We start from the raw sequence: 23,967 nt of genomic DNA, 5'->3' as shown, positions 1-23,967 counted from the left end.
AAGACCTGATACCACAAACAGACTGGCACTAAGGTTCTCAACCTGATACCACAAACAGACCGGCCGAAAGGATGTCAACGTGCTCAGGAAGACCAGATACCACAAACAGACTGGCACTAAGGTTCTCAACATGCTCAGGAAGACCTGATACCACAAACATACTGGCCCTAAGGTTCTCAACATGCTCAGGAAGACTACTGGTCAGGGAAAGCAAGGGTCACACGGGACCATTATAGAGAGGTTATAGGTCAGGCCTGAAAAACAAGGATGTACTTGTGAGTGAAAGCTAAAAAAAAATGTAGTCACTGAATGACCCCCAAGCTCTTACTGTTATATATATATATATCAAGGTTAAACAGCCTTGGATGGTTTAACTACGACACAACACAGTGTCTGTAATGATCACAGAGACGGAAGTGCCAACACTCATGTACCATGTGAGGGTGAAAACCATAGGCCTACAAAATGGAGCCAGTCGATGCCTAGTTTTGACCTCGACTTGCACTAAGATGAGAGGTCTTACAGATATTTACATTCTAGTCATTTTTAGCGGGATGCTGTTATCCCAGAACACATTTAACTAAAGAAATGTCAAACAGATGTCAGAGCAATATCACTAACCAGCTCAAACAAATTAATTAGTCGAGAGTATAACCAAGGACTAAATCTTTATTTCAACACAAAAAAAAACTAAAACATACATACAAACGTTTTAACAATGTACCCAAAACCAACACAAAATAGTATCCATATATAATTGATGGTCTCCAATATAAAACAAAATTATACTGACACACATATTTCTCAAGAGTGTGAAGTTGGCATGGTGATATAAACAGGAAGTTGTTAAAACAGCCCACATGGGGGGGGGGGGGGGGGTTAAACCAAGGAAACCATTCAGATGTTAATTAACATCATGGATGCGTCTCAAAATGGCATCTTATTCCTTATATTAGTGCACTATAGTTAACAAGGGCCCATAAGTAGTGCACTATTTAGGGAATAGTGGGTACTCGAGCAATATGCAGTATCTAGTCTACTTCATGATTGTCTGAGGAGAGAAACAATATTCAACACAAAAGCGCAAAACAAAATAAGAAAATAGTTGTAAGACATTTCCAGTCATGACGTCGTCATTCATTTTTAGCATTAAATACTTTATTTTTTTTTTTTTTTTTTTTAAAACAATATCGCTAAAAACAATTTCAGGTCTTCTACCACTGTTTTAGGATTGTGTTTCCGTGTTCTTTAAAATCTATCCAATAGTCCTATAATGTAATCTATAATGACCTTGTTCAGTGCAATCTATCGCCATCATGTTCACGTGGAAGAACGTGAATCGTTATATAAGAATTTTGGAGTTTTACATTAGAAGTTTTGAATGATATACAAAGTGGAAGGAAGCCTATAAAACAAATTGACATTTACTAAAACATAAGATACAAAATGTACAAAAAAACAACGGGCGCATGATAACGCGGACAATGCGAGGTATCCTACGTGCCAGTCGAACGATAGCCTGGTACCATTCACCGACTGAAACGTGGTGGTAGAGCTACGAGGTATGTGTTTTGTATATGTTTGTGAGCCAGTGTGAATGGATTGTGTCTCTATGTGAATATGTCTCTATGGTCTATGGATGCAGTCCTATAATTGTCTCAATGTCCTACATCAATCTTCCCAACAACAACAACAACAACAACATGCCAAAACCTCTGGTATGGTAACGTGATTTAGATAGCGGACTCTGAAGTCCTCTTGTATGGTAACGTGATTTAGATAGCGGACTCTGAAGTCCTCTTGTATGGTAACGTGATTTAGATAGCGGACTCTGAAGTCCTCTTGTATGGTAACGTGATTTAGATAGCGGACTCTGAAGTCCTCTGGTATGGTAACGTGATTTAGATAGCGGACTCTGAAGTCCTCTTGTATGGTAACGTGATTTAGATAGCGGACTCTGAAGTCCTCTGGTATGGCAACGTGATTTAGATAGCGGACTCTGAAGTCCTCTGGTATGGTAACGTGATTTAGATAGCGGACTCTGAAGTCCTCTGGTATGGTAACATGATTTAGATAGCGGACTCTGAAGTCCTCTGGTATGGTAACGTGATTTAGATAGCGGACTCTGAAGTCCTCTTGTATGGTAACGTGATTTAGATAGCGGACTCTGAAGTCCTCTTGTATGGTAACATGAAACATGATTTAGATAGCGGACTCTGAAGTCCTCTTGTATGGTAACGTGATTTAGATAGCGGACTCTGAAGTCCTCTTGTATGGTAACGTGATTTAGATAGCGGACTCTGAAGTCCTCTGGTATGGTAACGTGATTTAGATAGCGGACTCTGAAGTCCTCTGGTATGGTAACGTGATTTAGATAGCGGACTCTGAAGTCCTCTTGTATGGTAACGTGATTTAGATAGCGGACTCTGAAGTCCTCTTGTATGGTAACGTGATTTAGATAGCGGACTCTGAAGTCCTCTTGTATGGTAACGTGATTTAGATAGCGGACTCTGAAGTCCTCTTGTATGGTAACGTGATTTAGATAGCGGACTCTGAAGTCCTCTGGTATGGTAACGTGATTTAGATAGCGGACTCTGAAGTCCTCTTGTATGGTAACGTGATTTAGATAGCGGACTCTGAAGTCCTCTGGTATGGCAACGTGATTTAGATAGCGGACTCTGAAGTCCTCTGGTATGGTAACGTGATTTAGATAGCGGACTCTGAAGTCCTCTGGTATGGTAACATGATTTAGATAGCGGACTCTGAAGTCCTCTTGTATGGTAACGTGATTTAGATAGCGGACTCTGAAGTCCTCTGGTATGGCAACGTGATTTAGATAGCGGACTCTGAAGTCCTCTGGTATGGCAACGTGATTTAGATAGCGGACTCTGAAGTCCTCTGGTATGGTAACGTGATTTAGATAGCGGACTCTGAAGTCCTCTGGTATGGTAACGTGATTTAGATAGCGGACTCTGAAGTCCTCTTGTATGGTAACGTGATTTAGATAGCGGACTCTGAAGTCCTCTTGTATGGTAACATGAAACATGATTTAGATAGCGGACTCTGAAGTCCTCTTGTATGGTAACGTGATTTAGATAGCGGACTCTGAAGTCCTCTTGTATGGTAACGTGATTTAGATAGCGGACTCTGAAGTCCTCTTGTATGGTAACATGATTTAGATAGCGGACTCTGAAGTCCTCTGGTATGGTAACGTGATTTAGATAGCGGACTCTGAAGTCCTCTTGTATGGTAACGTGATTTAGATAGCGGACTCTGAAGTCCTCTTGTATGCTTTCTCTATCAAACAAAGCATCCGTCCACAGCAACAGTCACAACAACCAGACATTTCGACCAGTTTTAAATGAATAACTGTTTAGATCGTTGTCATTGGGTACTTAGTATCCTAGTAACCACAAACTGGGCAAAAAAACCAACTAACTGTAATATAAAATAGTGGCTGCAACGACCCCCTAACGGGGGATTGCGTTACACCTTGATAAAATGATGTTTGACAAGTCCTGTGAGTAATGCCATTTCAAATATTTAATATGTCTTGGTGCAAAATATGAACGAACGTCACTGTGAAATCTAAACAAGGACGGGACTGGAAACGAAATCAAATGTTTGTCAAACAGACACAAACTCTCCTTGTCAGGCACATAAGTGTTTTTTTGATCTCAGCTAAGACAAATATCTCTAGTTAGCTAACAGTCAGATGAGACTACATGGTACAACAGCAGTGTCAAACACTGTGGAACAAGATTACTATTTAAACTAATTACTATTCTTTGTGGAGGTTTTTTTTTTCTTTTCTTTTTTCTTTATAGCACAGAATGACATTTTGGTTCAAAGTGGTCCTGACCTATGTCGCTTAATTATGACCTCACATGATACCTGGTAAATCACTGGTGGAATGTATTGCCTGTTTGCCTGTTGGGTTCTGTCTGTGGTTGGTTGTGAAGTTGTGAGGTAGAGAACTGATTGGCAGATAAGGATTGCATGTTGTAGAAGTGTTGCATCTGTAGGGTTGTGTTTCCATTTCAGAGGTAGAGGGTAGCACTTTCTCCTCACACAAGAAACTGAGAAAGTGAACGAGGTGAGACTGAACGTTACGCCCTGAGCCTGTAAATCCATTATGGTGTGATGCTATGGCTCTTCATAGGCTGAGGCCTTGTGCTTCAACAGATCCAAACACAGGTGACAGCTCCAGCTCCCTGGGGGGAGAGAGGTGGGGGGAGAGAGGAGGGGGAGAGGAGGGGGAGAGGAGGGGAGAGAGGAGGGGGAGAGGAGGGAGGAGAGGGGGGGGGAGAGGAGGGGGAGAGAGAGTGTAGAGAGGATGGGGAGAGAGAGAGATGTAGAGAGGAGGGAGAGAGATGTAGAGAGGGAGGGAGGGGGAGAGAGATGTGGAGAGGGAGGGGAAGAGAGATGTGGAGAGGGAGGGGGAGAGAGATGTGGAGAGGGAGGGGGAGAGAGATGTGGAGAGGGAGGGGAGAGAGATGTAGAGAGGAGGGAGAGGGATGTGGAGAGGGAGGGGGAGAGAGATGTAGAGAGGAGGGGGAGAGAGATGTGGAGAGGGAGGGGGAGAGAGATGTAGAGAGGAGGGAGAGAGATGTGGAGAGGGAGGGGGAGAGAGATGTAGAGAGGAGGGGGAGAGAGATGTAGAGAGGAGGGGGGAGAGAGAGAGAGAGAGAGGTGGAGAGGAGGGAGAGAGAGATGAGGAGGGAGAGAGATGTAGAGAGGAGGGGGAGAGAGATGTAGAGGAGGGAGAGAGAGATGAGGAGGGAGAGAGAGATGTAGAGAGGAGGGGGAGAGAGATGTAGAGAGGAGGGGGAGAGAGATGTAGATAGGAGGGGGAGAGAGATATAGAGAGGAGGGGGTAGAGAGAGAGAGAGGTGGAGAGGAGGGAGAGAGATGTAGAGAGGAGGGGAGAGAGATGTAGAGAGGAGGGGGAGAGAGAGAGAGAGTAGCAGAGGAGGAGGGGAGAGCGAGAGAGATGTAGAGAGGAGGAGGGGAGATGTAGAGAGGATGAGGGGAGAGAGAGAGATGTAGAGAGGAGGAGGGGGAGAAAGAGAGAGATGTAGAGAGGAGGAGGGGAGAGAGAGAGATGTAGAGAGGAGGGGGGGGGAGAGAGAGAGAGATGTAGAGAGGAGGGGGAGAGAGAGAGAGATGTAGAGAGGAGGGGGAGAGAGAGATGTAGAGAGGAGGGGGGGAGAGAGAGATGTAGAGAGGAGGAGGGGAGAGAGAGAGAGACAGAGATGTAGAGAGGAGGAGGGGAGAGAGAGAGACAGAGATGTAGAGAGGAGGATGGGAGAGAGAGAGACAGAGATGTAGAGAGGAGGAGGGGAGAGAGAGAGATGTAGAGAGGAGGAGGGGAGAGAGAGAGAGATGTAGAGAGGAGGAGGGGAGAGAGAGAGATGTAGAGAGGAGGAGGGGAGAGAGAGAGATGTAGAGAGGAGGAGGGGAGAGAGAGAGATGTAGAGAGGAGGAGGGGAGAGAGAGAGATGTAGAGAGGAGGGGAGAGAGAGAGAGATGTAGAGAGGAGGAGGGGAGAGATGTAGAGAGGAGGAGGGGAGAGATGTAGAGAGGAGGGGGGAGAGAGAGATGTAGAGAGGAGGGGGGAGAGAGAGATGTAGAGAGGAGGGGAGAGAGAGCGATGTAGAGAGGAGGAGGGGAGAGAGAGATGTAGAGAGGAGGAGGGGAGAGAGAGAGAGATGTAGAGAGGAGGAGGGGAGAGAGAGAGATGAGAGAGAGGAGGAGGAGGGAGAGAGAGAGATGTAGAGAGGAGGAGGGGGAGAGAGAGAGATGTAGAGAGGAGGGGGAGAGAGAGATGTAGAGAGGAGGAGGGAGAGAGAGATGTAGAGAGGAGGGGGAGAGAGATGTAGAGAGGAGGGGGGAGAGAGAGAGAGAGAGATGTAGAGAGGAGGAGGGTAGAGAGAGTGAGTCAAAACACTTGTTGTGGACTAGAAATGCAACATTGTGTTCATGTGCTGGTAGTTGCAAGTACTGAGCCGCTGTTTAATGTCTTGACGTTTAAAAACATTGTTTCCGGAACTCTCTGCCACACTCAAAGTCTCCCGGTGAGAATGTCCGTCAGAGAGGAGGAGACTCTGTGTATTATCACTGAGCTGTGTGGGACCAGTCTTTATAATGTATACTGCACTGTCCAGTGGTCTTACCTTCAGGAGGTTTGGTCATGGGGGGCTTCAGACAGTACATGTGGTATCCTCTGTCACAGTCGTCACAGAACAACAGCTGGTCCTACAGACAAACACACAATGTTGACACAATTATAACTGTCACAGGGTGGTAACTGACACAGGGTGGTAACTGACACAGGGTGGTAACTGACACAGGGTGGTAACTGACACGGGGTGGTAACAGAAACGGGGTGGTAACTGACACGGGGTGGTAACTGACACAGGGTGGTAACAGACACGGGGTGGTAACTGACTGTGAGGTAACTGACACGGGGTGGTAACTGACACAGGGTGGTAACTGACACAGGGTGGTAACTGACACGGGGTGGTAACTGACACAGGGTGGTAACTGACACAGGGTGGTAACTGACACAGGGTGGTAACTGACACGGGGTGGTAACTGACACAGGGTGGTAACTGACACGGTGTGGTAACTGACACAATGTGGTAACTGACACAGGGTGGTAACTGACACAGGGTGGTAACTGACTGTGAGGTAACTGACACAGGGTGGTAACTGACACAGGGTGGTAACTGACACAGGGTGGTAACTGACACAGGGTGGTAACTGACACAGGGTGGTAACTGACTGTGAGGTAACTGACACAGGGTGGTAACTGACACAGGGTGGTAACTGACACAGGGTGGTAACTGACACAATGTGGTAACTGATACAGGGTGGTAACTGACACAGGGTGGTAACTGACACAGGGTGGTAACTGACACAGGGTGGTAACTGACACAGGGTGGTAACAGACACAGGGTGGTAACAGAAACAGGGTGGTAACTGACACAGGGTGGTAACTGACACAGGGTGGTAACAGACACAGGGTGGTAACAGAAACAGGGTGGTAACTGACACAGGGTGGTAACTGAAACAGGGTGGTAACTGACACAGGGTGGTAACTGACACAGGGTGGTAACAGACACAGGGTGGTAACTGACACAATGTGGTAACAGACACAGGGTGGTAACTGACACAGGGTGGTAACTGACACTGTGTGGTAACTGACACCGGGTGGTAACAGACACAGGGTGGTAACTGACACAATGTGGTAACAGACACAGGGTGGTAACTGACACAGGGTGGTAACTGACACAGGGTGGTAACTGACACAGGGTGGTAACTGAAACAGGGTGGTAACTGACACAGGGTGGTAACTGACACAGGGTGGTAACTGACACAGGGTGGTAACAGACACAGGGTGGTAACTGACACAATGTGGTAACAGACACAGGGTGGTAACTGACACTGTGTGGTAACTGACACTGTGTGGTAACTGACACAGGGTGGTAACAGACACAGGGTGGTAACTGACACAATGTGGTAACAGACACAGGGTGGTAACTGACAATGTGGTAACTGACACAGGGTGGTAACTGACACAGGGTGGTAACTGACTAAGGTAACTGACACAGGGTGGTAACTGACACAGGGTGGTAACTGACACAGGGTGGTAACTGACTGGGTGGTAACTGACACAGTGTGGTAACTGACACAGGGTGGTAACTGACACAGGGTGGTAACTGACACAGGGTGGTAACTGACTGGGTGGTAACTGACACAGAGTGGTAACAGACACTGTGTGGTAACTGACACGGGGTGGTAACTGACACAGGGTGGTAACTGACTGGGTGGTAACTGACACAGTGTGGTAACTGACACAGGGTGGTAACTGACTAAGGTAACTGACCCAGGGTGGTAACTGACTGGGTGGTAACTGACACAGAGTGGTAACAGACACTGTGTGGTAACTGACACGGGGTGGTAACTGACACAGGGTGGTAACTGACACGGGGTGGTAACTGACACAGGGTGGTAACTGACACAGGGTGGTAACTGACTAAGGTAACTGACACGGGGTGGTAACTGACACGGGGTGGTAACTGACACAGGGTGGTAACTGACACAGGGTGGTAACTGACACAGGGTGGTAACTGACACAGGGTGGTAACTGACACAATGTGGTAACAGACACGGGGTGGTAACTGACACGGGGTGGTAACTGACACGGGTGGTAACTGACACGGGGTGGTAACTGACACGGGTGGTAACTGACACGGGTGGTAACTGACACGGGTGGTAACTGACACGGGGTGGTAACTGACACGGGTGGTAACTGACACAGGGTGGTAACTGACACAGGGTGGTAACTGACTAAGGTAACTGACACGGGGTGGTAACTGACACGGGGTGGTAACTGACACAGGGTGGTAACTGACACAGGGTGGTAACTGACACGGGTGGTAACTGACACGGGTGGTAACTGACACGGGTGGTAACTGACACGGGTGGTAACTGACACGGGGTGGTAACTGACACGGGGTGGTAACTGACACGGGTGGTAACTGACACGGGGTGGTAACTGACACGGGTGGTAACTGACACGGGTGGTAACTGACACGGGTGGTAACTGACACGGGGTGGTAACTGACACGGGTGGTAACTGACACGGGGGTGGTAACTGACACGGGTGGTAACTGACACGGGGTGGTAACTGACACGGGTGGTAACTGACACGGGGTGGTAACTGACACAGGGTGGTAACTGACACAGGGTGGTAACTGACACGGGGTGGTAACTGACCCGGGGTGGTAACTGACCCGGGGTGGTAACTGACACAGGGTGGTAACTGACACAGGGTGGTAACTGACACTGTGTGGTAACTGACACGGGGTGGTAACTGACACGGGGTGGTAACTGACACGGGGTGGTAACTGACACGGGGTGGTAACTGACACGGGGTGGTAACTGACTAAGGTAACTGACACGGGGTGGTAACTGACACAGGGTGGTAACTGACACGGGGTGGTAACTGACACGGGGTGGTAACTGACACAGGGTGGTAACTGACTAAGGTAACTGACACGGGGTGGTAACTGACACAGGGTGGTAACTGACACAGGGTGGTAACTGACTAAGGTAACTGACACGGGGTGGTAACTGACACAGGGTGGTAACTGACACAGGGTGGTAACTGACTAAGGTAACTGACACAGGGTGGTAACAGACACTGTGTGGTAACTGACACAGGGTGGTAACTGACACGGGGTGGTAACTGACTAAGGTAACTGACACAGGGTGGTAACAGACACTGTGTGGTAACTGACACAGGGTGGTAACTGACACAGGGTGGTAACTGACACAGGGTGGTAACTGACACGGGGTGGTAACTGACTAAGGTAACTGACACAGGGTGGTAACAGACACTGTGTGGTAACAGACACTGTGTGGTAACTGACACAGGGTGGTAACTGACACAGGGTGGTAACTGACACTGTGTGGTAACTGACACGGGGTGGTAACTGACACAGGGTGGTAACTGACACAGGGTGGTAACAGACACTGTGTGGTAACAGACACTGTGTGGTAACTGACACAGGGTGGTAACTGACACAGGGTGGTAACTGACACTGTGTGGTAACTGACACAGGGTGGTAACTGACACAGGGTGGTAACTGACACAGGGTGGTAACTGACACGGGGTGGTAACTGACTAAGGTAACTGACACAGGGTGGTAACTGACACAGGGTGGTAACTGACACAGGGTGGTAACTGACACAGGGTGGTAACTGACACGGGGTGGTAACTGACACAGGGTGGTAACTGACTGAGGTAACTGACACAGGGTGGTAACTGACTGAGGTAACTGACACAGGGTGGTAACTGACACAGGGTGGTAACTGACACAGGGTGGTAACTGACACAGGGTGGTAACTGACACAGGGTGGTAACTGACACAGAGTGGTAACAGACACAGGGTGGTAACTGACACAGGGTGGTAACTGACACGGGGTGGTAACTGACACGGGGTGGTAACTGACACGGGGTGGTAACTGACACAACACCACATCACAGACACGGAATCCCTTCCACTGTGAACTGACCTCCCGAGAACAACGGTAGCCCACTGAGCTAAAGGCTAGGTAGTTACGGGAGCTAACGAGAGTTTTAAGGAATCCTCTGGGCTCAGAGTTATCCATCGCACTTACGTCGTTCTCGGAGGTGCCGCAGAGGCTGCAGGACTTGCACTCGATGCACTGCCACTGGTAGGTCTTCACCGCCGTCATCATGTTGTCTGTGAACTGCAGACAGGTTGGGTGGCCTGGGGAGGGAAAGAGGGAGATTTACATTTTACAACTCAATGCAGAAAAACGCTAATCAGCTCTGATTCGTTTAATATGCTGCAATAATGGTCAATGAGTTCTTGCTGTACGTCGAATGAACACAGCAGACATAGGTAGCTGACGGTCTCCTCAGTCATTCATACGGTCTATGACAAGTTGTGGCTAAAATCACATTGCCAACAATCAAACAAACATGTTTTCTGACTTAAGTATAGTGGGCTTGTGACCGGCCTACTTTACTATAATGGAGCTGTCAGAATAACACACGTTACCCATTCATAATAGCCACAAGTGAATTCATCATCAGTGTCAATGGGATATCAAGGAGCCATAAGCACTCATCTCTCTGAAACCAAACAGTCCTGGCAGAGACAATCATTGGACCGGGCACACAAACATCCCTCTGTGTCTCTCTCTCTCTGTGTCTCTCTCTCTCTGTGTCTCTCTCTCTCTCTCTGTGTCTCTCTCTCTCTGTGTCTCTCTCTCTCTGTGTCTCTCTCTCTGTGTCTCTCTCTCTGTGTCTCTCTCTCTGTGTCTCTCTCTCTCTGTGTCTCTCTCTCTCTCTCAGTGTCTCTCTCTCTGTGTCTCTCTCTCTCTGTGTCTCTCTCTCTCTGTGTCTCTCTCTCTCTCTCTCTCTCGATGATGACGATGATGATGATGATGCATTAAAGTAAGGGGATTGATTTGAATGGGAAATGACTGTGTCATTGATCAATTAAAGGTAAGTTAAAGGAAACATTTTGGACCCAAGAGCCAGAGTGAATGTGTGATTGTCTTGGTATTTGGATAGGTAATATCTTCCATCCTACGGTGGTGGAACAATGACTGACACATTTATCCAATCATCTTCTTTCCATGTGTTCCTACACCAGCCGAGGTTCAATGGTCTCTACAGAGAGAGAGGGACAAGAAGATGCCGATTGGCTCTTACCTCTCGGCTAACTGTCCTCTCTGACCAATGGAGCGACTCGGGGTCCAAGTACACCCCTCCTCAACACCCTTACAGTCCAGAGGTAACAGCAGCATGCTCAAGAGGTATAGGACCAGTTTATATTTGGGTTTAATTCCGGTCAATTCTTGAACTATTTAGGCTTTACTAAATGATTAAATCCATGTTATATAGAACAGCACTGGCTTTTCTCCTTCAGAGGAAAAATAAGAAAAGCTCCAAGAAAAAGCTCTCTCAAACAGCAACAGATGCCTTGATGTCCATCCTTTGCTCTCAAGAGTTTGTTTTGTAGGAAAATAACATTCCCTAACTTATTCAAAGTATCTACAAAAAGTCCAGAAAACATAAAAAGAAGCTGCAGTTTTTTCTGCAAATTATTTAGCTTTTCAAGAAAAAAGAGTTCTGTCTCAGCACCGATTGTCTTCATCGTCGGAAAACAAAAATGTCCTCCAGCTCGACATCCTCAAAGAAGGTTGACTGGCTTTTTATTTTAATTAAAGTGTTACCTTTATTTAACTAGGCAAGTCAGTTAAGAACCAATTCTTAACTGTGGGTTAGCTGCCTGTTCAGGGGCAGAACGACAGATTTGTACCTTGTCAGCTCGGGGGTTTGAATTTGCAACCTTCCGGTTACTAGTCCAATGCTCTAACCACTAGGCTACCCTGCCGCCTCTACACTCTAACCACTAGGCTACCTGCCGTCTCTACACTCTAACCACTAGGCTACCCTGCCGCCTCTACACTCTAACCACTAGGCTACCTGCCGCCTCTACACTCTAACCACTAGGCTACCCTGCCTCCTCTACACTCTAACCACTAGGCTACCCTGCCACCTCTACACTCTAACCACTAGGCTACTCTGCCACCTCTACACTCTAACTACTAGGCTACCTGCCGCCTCTACACTCTAACCTCTAGGCTACCCTGCCTCCTCTACACTCTAACCACTAGGCTACCTGCCGCCTCTACACTCTAACCACTAGGCTACCTGCCGCCTCTACACTCTAACCACTAGGCTACTCTGCCACCTCTACACTCTAACCACTAGGCTACCTGCCGCCTCTACACTCTAACCACTAGGCTACCCTGCCTCCTCTACACTCTAACCACTAGGCTACCTGCCGCCTCTACACTCTAACCACTAGGCTACCTGCCGCCTCTACACTCTAACCACTAGGCTACCCTGCCTCCTCTACACTCTAACCACTAGGCTACTCTGCCACCTCTACACTCTAACCACTAGGCTACCTGCCGCCTCTACACTCTAACCACTAGGCTACCCTGCCTCCTCTACACTCTAACCACTAGGCTACCTGCCGCCTCTACACTCTAACCACTAGGCTACGCGTCGCAGAACAACTCTTCCAGAGAACGCTCGTCTTCCTGCTCCAGTCTGTCTACGTTCCCCCACGGCCCCGGCCAGCTAGCGTGAATATAGAACAACTCTTCCAGAGAACGCTCGTCTTCCTGCTCCCGTCTGTCTACGTTCCCCCACGGCCCCGGCCAGCTAGCGTGAATATAGAACAACTCTTCCAGAGAACGCTCGTCTTCCTGCTCCCGTCTGTCTACGTTCCCCCACGGCCCCGGCCAGCTAGCGTGAATATAGAACAACTCTTCCAGAGATTGTGAATTAAATACCTCTGAGGATTTGTGACCTATCTGACCAGTGTCGGTGTACTTAATGTTCACGACTGGACAGAGTAGATATGGTGGGATACAACTCTTGTCTACTACTGTTAATAGTGATTTCATTTCAAAATGGTTTATTGGAATCAATGTAATATAGGTGAAACATTACTATCTCTAACATTACTAGACTGAAGTCATCCTTGGCTATATTACACTGTGTAACACTAGAGGAATATATTTACAGTTTTAAAGTGTGGGTATCTCTAGCCATGAAGGACACAGCTTGGCCTTGCTACAGTGCAGTCTATAGTGCAGTCTGTAGTACAGTCTGTAGAGCAGTCTACAGTGCAGTCTGTAGAGCAGTCTGTAGTGCAGTCTGTAGAGCAGTCTGTAGTGCAGTCTGTAGAGCAGTCTACAGTGCAGTCTGTAGAGCAGTCTGTAGAGCAGTCTACAGTGCAGTCTGTAGAGCAGTCTACAGTGCAGTCTGTAGTACAGTCTGTAGAGCAGTCTGTAGTGCAGTCTGTAGAGCAGTCTGTAGTACAGTCTATAGTGCAGTCTATAGTGCAGTCTGTAGAGCAGTCTACAGTGCAGTCTGTAGAGCAGTCTGTAGTGCAGTCTGTAGTGCAGTCTGTAGAGCAGTCTGTAGAGCAGTCTACAGTGCAGTCTGTAGAGCAGTCTGTAGAGCAGTCTACAGTGCAGTCTGTAGAGCAGTCTACAGTGCAGTCTGTAGTACAGTCTGTAGAGCAGTCTGTAGTGCAGTCTGTAGAGCAGTCTGTAGTACAGTCTGTAGAGCAGTCTATAGTACAGTCTGTAGTACAGTCTGTAGAGCAGTCTACAGTGCAGTCTGTAGAGCAGTCTACAGTGCAGTCTGTAGTACAGTCTGTAGAGCAGTCTACAGTGCAGTCTGTAGTGCAGTCTGTAGAGCAGTCTGTAGAGCAGTATGTAGTGCAGTCTGTAGAGCAGTCTACAGTGCAGTCTGTAGAGCAGTCTGTAGAGCAGTCTGTAGTGCAGTCTGTAGTACAGTAGTCTGTAGAGCAGTCTGTAGTGCAGTCTATAGTGCAGTCTGTAGTGCAGTCTGTAGAGCAGTCTGTAGAGCAGTATGTAGTGCAGTCTGTAGTGCAGTCTGTAGAGCAGTCTGTAGAGCAGTCTATAGTGCAGTCTGTAGAGCAGTGTGGAGAGCAGTCTGTAGAGCAGTCTGTAGAGCAGTCTGTAGAGCAGTCTATAGTGCAGTCTGTAGAGCAGTCTATAGTGCAGTCTGTAGAGCAGTCTGTAGTACAGTCTGTAGAGCAGTCTGTAGAGCAGTCTGTAGAGCAGTCTACAGTGCAGTCTGTAGTACAGTCTATAGTGCAGTCTGTAGAGCAGTCTGTAGTGTAGTCTGTAGAACAGTCTGTAGTACAGTATGTAGTGCAGTCTGTAGTGCAGTATGTAGTGCAGTCTGTAGTGCAGTATGTAGTGCAGTCTGTAGTGCAGTATGTAGTGCAGTCTGTAGAGCAGTCTATAGTGCAGTCTGTAGAGCAGTCTGTAGTACAGTCTGTAGAGCAGTCTGTAGAGCAGTCTGTAGAGCAGTCTACAGTGCAGTCTGTAGTACAGTCTATAGTGCAGTCTGTAGAGCAGTCTGTAGTGTAGTCTGTAGAACAGTCTGTAGTACAGTATGTAGTGCAGTCTGTAGTGCAGTATGTAGTGCAGTCTGTAGAGCAGTCTGTAGTGCAGTCTGTAGTACAGTCTATAGTGCAGTCTGTAGTACAGTCTATAGTGCAGTCTATAGTGCAGTCTGTAGTGCAGTCTGTAGTGCAGTATGTAGTGCAGTCTGTAGTGCAGTCTGTAGAGCAGTATGTAGTGCAGTCTGTAGAGCAGTCTATAGTGCAGTCTGTAGTGCAGTCTGTAGAGCAGTATGTAGTGGAGTCTGTAGAGCAGTCTATAGTGCAGTATGTAGTGCAGTCTGTAGAGCAGTCTATAGTGCAGTCTGTAGTGCAGTATGTAGTGCAGTCTGTAGTGCAGTATGTAGTGCAGTCTGTAGAGCAGTCTGTAGAGCAGTCTGTAGTGCAGTCTGTAGTGCAGTCTATAGTGCAGTCTGTAGAGCAGTCTGTAGTGCAGTCTATAGTGCAGTCTGTACAGTCGTCTGTAGTGCAGTATGTAAAGCAGTCTGTAGAGCAGTCTATAGTGCAGTCTGTAGAGCAGTCTATAGTGCAGTCTGTAGAGCAGTCTGTAGAGCAGTCTATAGTGCAGTCTGTAGAGCAGTCTATAGTGCAGTCTGTAGAGCAGTCTGTAGTGCAGTCTGTACAGCAGTCTATAGTGCAGTCTGTACAGTAGTCTGTAGGCAGTCTGTACAGTAGTCTGTAGAGCAGTCTGTAGTGCAGTCTATAGAGCAGTCTGTAGTGCAGTCTATAGAGCAGTCTGTAGTGCAGTCTATAGTGCAGTCTGTACAGCAGTCTATAGTGCAGTCTGTACAGTAGTCTGTAGGCAGTCTGTAGTGCAGTCTATAGTGCAGTCTGTACAGTAGTCTGTAGTGCAGTATGTAGAGCAGTCTGTAGAGCAGTCTGTAGAGCAGTCTGTAGTGCAGTCTGTACAGCAGTCTATAGTGCAGTCTGTACAGCAGTCTATAGTGCAGTCTGTACAGTAGTCTGTAGAGCAGTCTGTAGTGCAGTCTATAGTGCAGTCTGTACAGTAGTCTGTAGTGCAGTCTGTAGAGCAGTCTGTAGTGCAGTCTGTAGTACAGTGTGTAGAGCAGTCTGTAGTGCAGTCTGTAGTGCAGTATATAGTGCAGTATGTAGTACAGCCTGTAGAGCAGTCTGTAGTGTAGTCTGTAGAGCAGTCTGTAGTGCAGTCTATAGTGCAGTCTGTACAGTAGTCTGTAGTGCAGTCTATAGTGCAGTCTATAGTGCAGTCTGTACAGTAGTCTATAGTGCAGTCTGTAGTGCAGTCTATAGTGCAGTCTGTACAGTAGTCTGTAGAGCAGTCTATAGTACAGTCTGTACAGTAGTCTGTAGTGCAGTCTGTACAGTAGTCTATAGTGCAGTCTGTAGTGCAGTCTATAGTGCAGTCTGTACAGTAGTCTGTAGAGCAGTCTATAGTACAGTCTGTGCAGTAGTCTGTAGTGCAGTCTGTACAGTAGTCTGTAGAGCAGTCTGTAGTGCAGTCTGTACAGTAGTCTATAGTGCAGTCTGTACAGTAGTCTGTAGAGCAGTCTGTAGTGCAGTCTGTACAGTAGTCTATAGTGCAGTCTGTAGTGCAGTCTATAGTGCAGTCTGTACAGTAGTCTGTAGTGCGGTCTGTACAGTAGTCTGTAGAGCAGTCTGTAGTGCAGTCTGTGGTGCAGTCTATAGTACAGTCTATAGTGCAGTCTGTACAGTAGTCTGTAGGCAGTCTGTACAGTAGTCTATAGTGCGGTCTGTACAGTAGTCTGTAGGCAGTCTGTACAGTAGTCTGTAGAGCGGTCTGTACAGTAGTCTATAGTGCAGTCTGTACAGTAGTCTGTAGGCAGTCTGTACAGTAGTCTATAGTGCAGTCTGTTCAGTAGTCTGTAGTGCGGTCTGTACAGTAGTCTATAGTGCAGTCTGTTCAGTAGTCTGTAGTGCGGTCTGTACAGTAGTCTATAGTGCAGTCTGTAGAGCAGTCTGTAGTGCAGTCTATAGTACAGTCTGTAGGCAGTCTGTACAGTAGTCTATAGTGCAGTCTGTACAGTAGTCTGTAGTGCGGTCTGTACAGTAGTCTATAGTGCAGTCTGTACAGTAGTCTGTAGGCAGTCTGTACAGTAGTCTGTAGGCAGTCTGTACAGTAGTCTGTAGTGCAGTCTGTACAGTAGTCTGTAGTGCGGTCTGTACAGTAGTCTATAGTGCAGTCTGTACAGTAGTCTGTAGGCAGTCTGTACAGTAGTCTGTAGGCAGTCTGTACAGTAGTCTGTAGTGCAGTCTGTACAGTAGTCTGTAGTGCGGTCTATAGTACAGTCTATAGTACAGTCTGTAGAGCAGTCTGTAGAGCAGTCTATAGTGAAGTCTGTACAGTAGTCTGTAGTGCAGTCTGTACAGTAGTCTGTAGTGCGGTCTGTACAGTAGTCTGTAGTGCGGTCTGTACAGTAGTCTGTAGTGCGGTCTGTACAGTAGTCTGTAGTGCGGTCTGTACAGTAGTCTGTAGTGCGGTCTGTACAGTAGTCTGTAGTGCGGTCTGTACAGTAGTCTGTAGTGCGGTCTACTCACCGGAGCGGCCGCAGTCAGAGCAGGACACCAGCTCCTCAGCCTGGCCAGTCTTCCTGTTAGAGTCAGAGTCTCCCAGACAGAAGTCACAGTAGTCGTTAGGGATGATGGAGCCATCTGCCGCCCTCTGAGCTGTATAGAAACACAAAATATAGATTACTATACAGCATCTATCTCCTCGTTAGGAACGATGGAGCCATCTGCCGCCCTCTGAGCTGTATAGAAACACAAAATATAGATTACTATACAGCATCTATCTCCTCGTTAGGAACGATGGAGCCATCTGCCGCCCTCTGAGCTGTATAGAAACACAAAATATAGATTACTATACAGCATCTATCTCCTCGTTAGGAACGATGGAGCCATCTGCCGCCCTCTGAGCTGTATAGAAACACAAAATATAGATTACTATACAGCATCTATCTCCTCGTTAGGGATGATGGAGCCATCTGCCGCCCTCTGAGCTGTATAGAAACACAAAATATAGATTACTATACAGCATCTATCTCCTCGTTAGGAACGATGGAGCCATCTGCCGCCCTCTGAGCTGTATAGAAACACAAAATATAGATTACTATACAGCATCTATCTCCTCGTTAGGAACGATGGAGCCATCTGCCGCCCTCTGAGCTGTATAGAAACACAAAATATAGATTACTATACAGCATCTATCTCCTCGTTAGGGACGATGGAGCCATCTGCCGCCCTCTGAGCTGTATAGAAACACAAAATATAGATTACTATACAGCATCTATCTCCTCGTTAGGGATGATGGAGCCATCTGCCGCCCTCTGAGCTGTATAGAAACACAAAATATAGATTACTATACAGCATCTATCTCCTCGTTAGGAACGATGGAGCCATCTGCCGCCCTCTGAGCTGTATAGAAACACAAAATATAGATTACTATACAGCATCTATCTCCTCGTTAGGAACGATGGAGCCATCTGCCGCCCTCTGAGCTGTATAGAAACACAAAATATAGATTACTATACAGCATCTATCTCCTCGTTAGGGACGATGGAGCCATCTGCCGCCCTCTGAGCTGTATAGAAACACAAAATATAGATTACTATACAGCATCTATCTCCTCGTTAGGAACGATGGAGCCATCTGCCGCCCTCTGAGCTGTATAGAAACACAAAATATAGATTACTATACAGCATCTATCTCCTCGTTAGGAACGATGGAGCCATCTGCCGCCCTCTGAGCTGTATAGAAACACAAAATATAGATTTCTATACAGAATCCGCCCTCTGTATAGGAGTAGGATATGGATATAGATATACACACAGTGAGTGTACAAAACATTAGGAACATATATAGTGTGTGTGTGTATATATATATATATATTATTATATATAAGAATTTGTTCTTAACTGACTTGCCTGGTTAAATAAAGGTAAAGAAATAAAATGTAGTGTTGTAGGGTCTCTCTCTATGTAGTGTTGTAGGGTCTCTCTCTATGTAGTGTTGCTGCGTCTCTCTATGTAGTGTTGTAGGGTCTCTCTTTATGTAGTGTCTCTCTTTATGTAGTGTTGTGGTGTCTCTCTTTATGTTGTGTTGTCTCTCTTTATGTAGTGTCTCTCTATATGTAGTGTTGTAGTGTCTCTCTTTATTTATTTTTCATTTTTATTTTACCTTTATTTTACTAGGCAAGTCAGTTAAGAACAAATTCTTATTTACAATGACGGCCTAGGAACAGTGGGTTAACTGCCTGTTCAGGGGCAGAACGACAGAGTTGTACCTTGTCAGCTCAGGGGTTTGATCTTGCAACCTTCTGGTTACTAGTCCAACACTCTAACCACTAGGCTACCCTGCCGCCCTTGTAGTGTTGTGGTGTCTGTCTTTATGTAGTGTTGTGGCGTCTCTCTTTATGTAGCGTTGAGTTATCTCTCTTTATGTAGTGTTGTCTCTCTTTATGTAGTGTTGTGGTGTCTCTCTATATGTAGTGGTGTCTCTCTATATGTAGTGTTGTGGCGTCTCTCTTTATGTAGCGTTGAGTTATCTCTCTTTATGTAGCGTTGTGGCGTCTCTCTTTATGTAGCGTTGAGTTATCTCTCTTTATATAGTGTTGTGATGTCTCTCTTTATGTAGTGTTGTGGTGTCTCTCTTTATGTAGTGTTGTGGTGTCTCTCTATATGTAGTGGTGTCTCTCTATATGTAGTGTTGTGTTGTCTCTCTTTATGTAGTGTTGGGGTGTCTGTCTTTATGTAGTGTTGTCTCTCTATATGTAGCGTTGAGTTGTCTCTCTTTATGTAGCGTTGAGATAATTTATGCATGTCAGAGATAATAAACTCCATTCAACAGTGGTATGTCAGAGATAATACACTCCATTCACCAGTGGTATGTCAGAGATAATAAACTCCATTCAACAGTGGTATGCTATGTCAGAGATAATAAACTCCATTCAACAGTGCTATGTCAGAGATAATAAACTCCATTCAACAGTGGTATGTCAGAGATAATAAACTCCATTCAACAGTGGTATGCTATGTCAGAGATAATACACTCCATTCAACAGTGGTATGCTATGTCAGAGATAATACACTCCATTCAACAGTGGTATGCTATGTCAGAGATAATAAACTCCATTCAACAGTGGTATGCTATGTCAGAGATAATACACTCCATTCAACAGTGGTATGTCAGAGATAATAGGGTGTCATTCCATCATCAAGTTATAACCCTGTACTACTACTAAGCATTTAGTTTAAACCCTGGTCGTCTCTTACGTTTGTGGTTGTCTGGGTCTGGGTCTGGTCGGTGTGGTGGCGGGGTCGGTGGCATCTCTTCCTCCCTCTCCTCCTCCCCTTCCTCCTCAGCCAGGTGTGTGTGGGCGTAGTGGTAACTCAGGCCTGGGCGGTTCTTGTAGCGTTTGCCACAGACTGTAGAACACAGAAGCATTAGAATCCATTAGAACCACAGAACATTGAGGAAATTGTTTTGAAACACTATGGTCATAACTGAAATCTAATTTTAATTTACAGTTTCAAAAAAGCGTTTATCTACTTGTGTGCACTACTGAAGACGACCTAGCGTTCAAGACAAAAGAACCAACCCGTTAACAAGGTCCTCAATGTCTTATTGGGGAGGGCTTTATCTTAAGAGGATTGACACCAGAACATTCCTACTAGGATAGTAGCCTAGGATCCCTAAAACTAACAACGTCTTTATGAAAGGACTCCCTAGAAAGACACAGCACTGTAATACTCGAGAAAGACAATATGTGGGGAAATGGTGCCCACTCTGAGAACACTGTTGAGAATGTTGTTGTCTAACACTGGTTAGGTTGTCTGTATTACCCAGAAACCATAGTGACAGCAGGTTAGGTTGTCTGGTAACAACACAGTGACAACAGGTTAGGTTGCCTGGTAACATCACAGTGACAGCAGGTTAGGTTGTCTGGTAACATCATAGTGACAGCAGGTTAGGTTGCCTGGTAACATCATAGTGACAGCGGGTTAGGTTGTCTTTATTACCCAGAAACCCCCAGTGACAGCAGGTTAGGTTGTCTGTAATACCCAGAAACCCCAGTGACAGCGGGTTAGGTTGTCTGTACTACCCAGAAACCATAGTGACAGCGGGTTAGGTTGTCTGTATTACCCAGAAACCCCAGTGACAGCAGGTTAGGTTGTCTGTATTACCCAGAAACCATAGTGACAGCAGGTTAGGTTGTCTGTATTACCCAGAAACCATAGTGACAGCAGGTCAGGTTGTCTGTATTACCCAGAAACCCCAGTGACAGCGGGTTAGGTTGTCTGCATTACCCAGAAACCATAGTGACAGCAGGTTAGGTTGTCTGTATTACCCAGAAACCATAGTGACAGCAGGTTAGGTTGTCTGTATTACCCAGAAACCATAGTGACAGCAGGTCAGGTTGTCTGTATTACCCAGAAACCCCAGTGACAGCGGGTTAGGTTGTCTGCATTACCCAGAAACCATAGTGACAGCAGGTTAGGTTGTCTGTATTACCCAGAAACCATAGTGACAGCAGGTTAGGTTGTCTGTGACAGCATCGTTACAACACTACAGAAACATGCGTTAGCTCAGCTGATGCTCAAAGATCATTCTTCCCCAGCAACTTGATAACAAACCAGCAGATACCTTAAAGTTATGTAGCGCCATGCAAGCTTGCTTTGGTCGAAGAATTCAATAATCATATGCTTATGCAATTAGTAAGCATAATAGCGATAGATTGCTTAGATTGGTTTAGCTGGTAGCCAGATGCATTTCTACTTTAGCCTTGGCCATTATTAGCCAAAGCAGAAACAGAAAGACAACCAGGGCTCCATTCAGGAGGGTGCAACATAGACACATCTTGTATCTTACATCCTTCTGTATTCTACATTTAAATATAAGCATATCTGTTTTATACGCCTGGATGTGGTGTAAACTGTGTACCCGTCTGAACGTGACCCCATGCTAGCGCAAATCAAACAGACCCCAGTAGTCCCTGATCTTGTCGTTAAGAGAGAAGCCACACGGAGAAAAGAGGACACACGCATATCCAGATACCTGAGTCGGCACTTTTTGACTTATGCTTTTGTTTGTTTCTGTCTGGAAAGGAAGGAAGGAACAGAGAACATGAAAAGAAAAAGAACAAAGAAAGAAAGAAAAATAACTAAAATAAGAGATTCAGTCAAAGAGGCTATAATATCTCACGACATGAGTACCAGGTCCTCCCATGTTTCCATTTAGGTAGAAGTAGCATGCTATGCTAACGTCCGACATGCTAGAGAGGGAACAGTTGCTTCTCTCACCCCAAGGAAAGTCAAATAAGGTTATTGAATAATAAGCTACACTATATATACAAAAGTATGTGGACACTACTTCAAATTAGTGGATTTCAGCTATTTCAGCCACACCCGTTGCTGACAGGTGTATAAAATCGAGCACACCGCCATGCAATCTCCATAGACAAACATAGGCCCGTCCTGAAGAGCTCAGCGACATGTCAGTTTGTCAAATTTCTGCCTTGCTGGAGCTGCCCCGGTCAACTGTAAGTGCTGTCACTGTGAAGTGGAAATGTCTAGGAGCAACAACGGCTCAGCCGCAAAGTGGTAGGCCACACAAGCTCACAGAGCGGGACCCCTGAATGCTGAAGCGCATAGCATGTAAATATGGTCTGTCCTCGGTTGCAACACTCACTACCGAGTCCCAAACTGCCTCTGGAAGTGTAGCAGTATAACTTTAGACCGTCCCCTCGCCCATACCCGGGCGCGAACCAGGGACCTTCTGCACACATCAACAACAGTCACCCTCGAAGCATCGTTACCCATCGCTCCACAAAAGCCGCGGCCCTTGCAGAGCAAGGGGAACTACTACTTCAAGGTCTCAGAGCAAGTGAAGTCACCGATTGAAACGCTATTTAGCGCGCACCACCGCTAACTAAGCTAGCCGTTTCACATCCGTTACAGAAGCAACGTCAGCACAAGAACTGTTCGTCGGGAGCTTCATGAAATGGGTTTCCATTGCAGAGCAGCCGCACACAAGCCCCAGATCACCACGCGCAAAATGCCACGTGTCGGCTGGAGTGGTGTAAAGCGCGTCGCGATCAAAGCAGTGGAAACACGTTCTCTGGAGTGATGAATCACGTTTCAAGATCAGGCGGAAACCTTAACGCTACAGCACACCATGAAATTCTAGAAGATTCTGTGCTTCCAACTTTGTGGAAACAGTTTGGGGAAGGTCCTTTCCTTGTTTCAGCAAGACGATGCCCCCCGTGCACAAAGCGAAGTCCATACCAAAATGGTTTGTTGAGATCGGTGTGGAAGAACTTGACTGGCCTGCACAGAGCCCTGACCTCAACCCCATCAGTCACACCTTCGAGATCAATTGGATCGCTTCCTAATCGAGCCAGGCCAACATCAGTGACCGACCTCATTAATGCTCTTGTGGCTGAATGGAAGCAAGTCCCCACAGCAATGTTCCAACATCTAGTGGAAAGCCTTCCCAGAAGAGTGGAGGCTGTTATAGCAGCAATGTTCCAACATCTAGTGGAAAGCCTTCCCAGAAGAGTGGAGGCTGTTATAGCAGCAATGTTCCAACATCTAGTGGAAAGCCTTCCCAGAAGAGTGGAGGCTGTTATAGCAGCAATGTTCCAACATCTAGTGGAAAGCCTTCCTAGAGGAGTGGAGGCTGTTATAGCAGCAATGTTCCAACATCTAGTGGAAAGCCTTCCCAGAAGAGTGGAGGCTGTTATAGCAGCAATGTTCCAACATCTAGTGGAAAGCCTTCCTAGAGGAGTGGAGGCTGTTATAGCAGCAGTGTTCCAACATCTAGTGGAAAGCCTTCCTAGAGGAGTGGAGGCTGTTATAGCAGCAATGTTCCAACATCTAGTGGAAAGCCTTCCCAGAAGAGTGGGGGCTGTTATAGCAGCAATGTTCCAACATCTAGTGGAAAGTCTTCCCAGAAGAGTGGAGGCTGTTATAGCAGCAATGTTCCAACATCTAGTGGAAAACCTCCCTAGAGGAGTGGAGGCTGTTATAGCAGCAATGTTCCAACATCTAGTGGAAAGCCTTCCCAGAAGAGTGGAGGCTGTTATAGCAGCAATGTTCCAACATCTAGTGGAAAGCCTTCCCAGAAGAGTGGAGGCTGTTATAGCAGCAATGTTCCAACATCTAGTGGAAAGCCTTCCTAGAGGAGTGGAGGCTGTTATAGCAGCAATGTTCCAACATCTAGTGGAAAGCCTTCCCAGAAGAGTGGTGGCTGTTATAGCAGCAATGTTCCAACATCTAGTGGAAAGCCTTCCTAGAGGAGTGGAGGCTGTTATAGCAGCAATGTTCCAACATCTAGTGGAAAGCCTTCCCAGAAGAGTGAAGGCTGTTATAGCAGCAATGTTCCAACATCTAGTGGAAAGCCTTCCCAGAAG

General features: G+C 46.7%; 1 protein-coding gene across 1 annotated transcript in view; it reads right to left on the bottom strand.

Annotated features, from left to right (window-relative positions):
- Positions 1-649: 649 nt before the first annotated feature.
- LOC135529360 (zinc finger protein DPF3-like) overlaps positions 650-23,967 on the bottom strand; it is a 60,081-nt gene continuing 36,763 nt past the window's right edge. The window contains exons 7-11 of the mRNA XM_064958138.1: positions 19,829-19,981; positions 17,097-17,225; positions 10,192-10,304; positions 6,177-6,258; positions 650-4,214 (exon numbers count right to left, since the gene is read on the bottom strand). Coding sequence (XP_064814210.1) covers positions 4,147-4,214; positions 6,177-6,258; positions 10,192-10,304; positions 17,097-17,225; positions 19,829-19,981 — 545 coding nt within the window. The 3' untranslated portion in view covers positions 650-4,146. The remainder of the gene's footprint in view (positions 4,215-6,176; positions 6,259-10,191; positions 10,305-17,096; positions 17,226-19,828; positions 19,982-23,967) is intronic.

Source organism: Oncorhynchus masou, unplaced genomic scaffold (genome assembly GCF_036934945.1).
Source record: "Oncorhynchus masou masou isolate Uvic2021 unplaced genomic scaffold, UVic_Omas_1.1 unplaced_scaffold_1146, whole genome shotgun sequence".
In the NCBI taxonomy this organism is placed as follows: Eukaryota; Metazoa; Chordata; class Actinopteri; order Salmoniformes; family Salmonidae; genus Oncorhynchus; species Oncorhynchus masou.
This window is presented reverse-complemented; position numbering and strand designations above follow the sequence as displayed.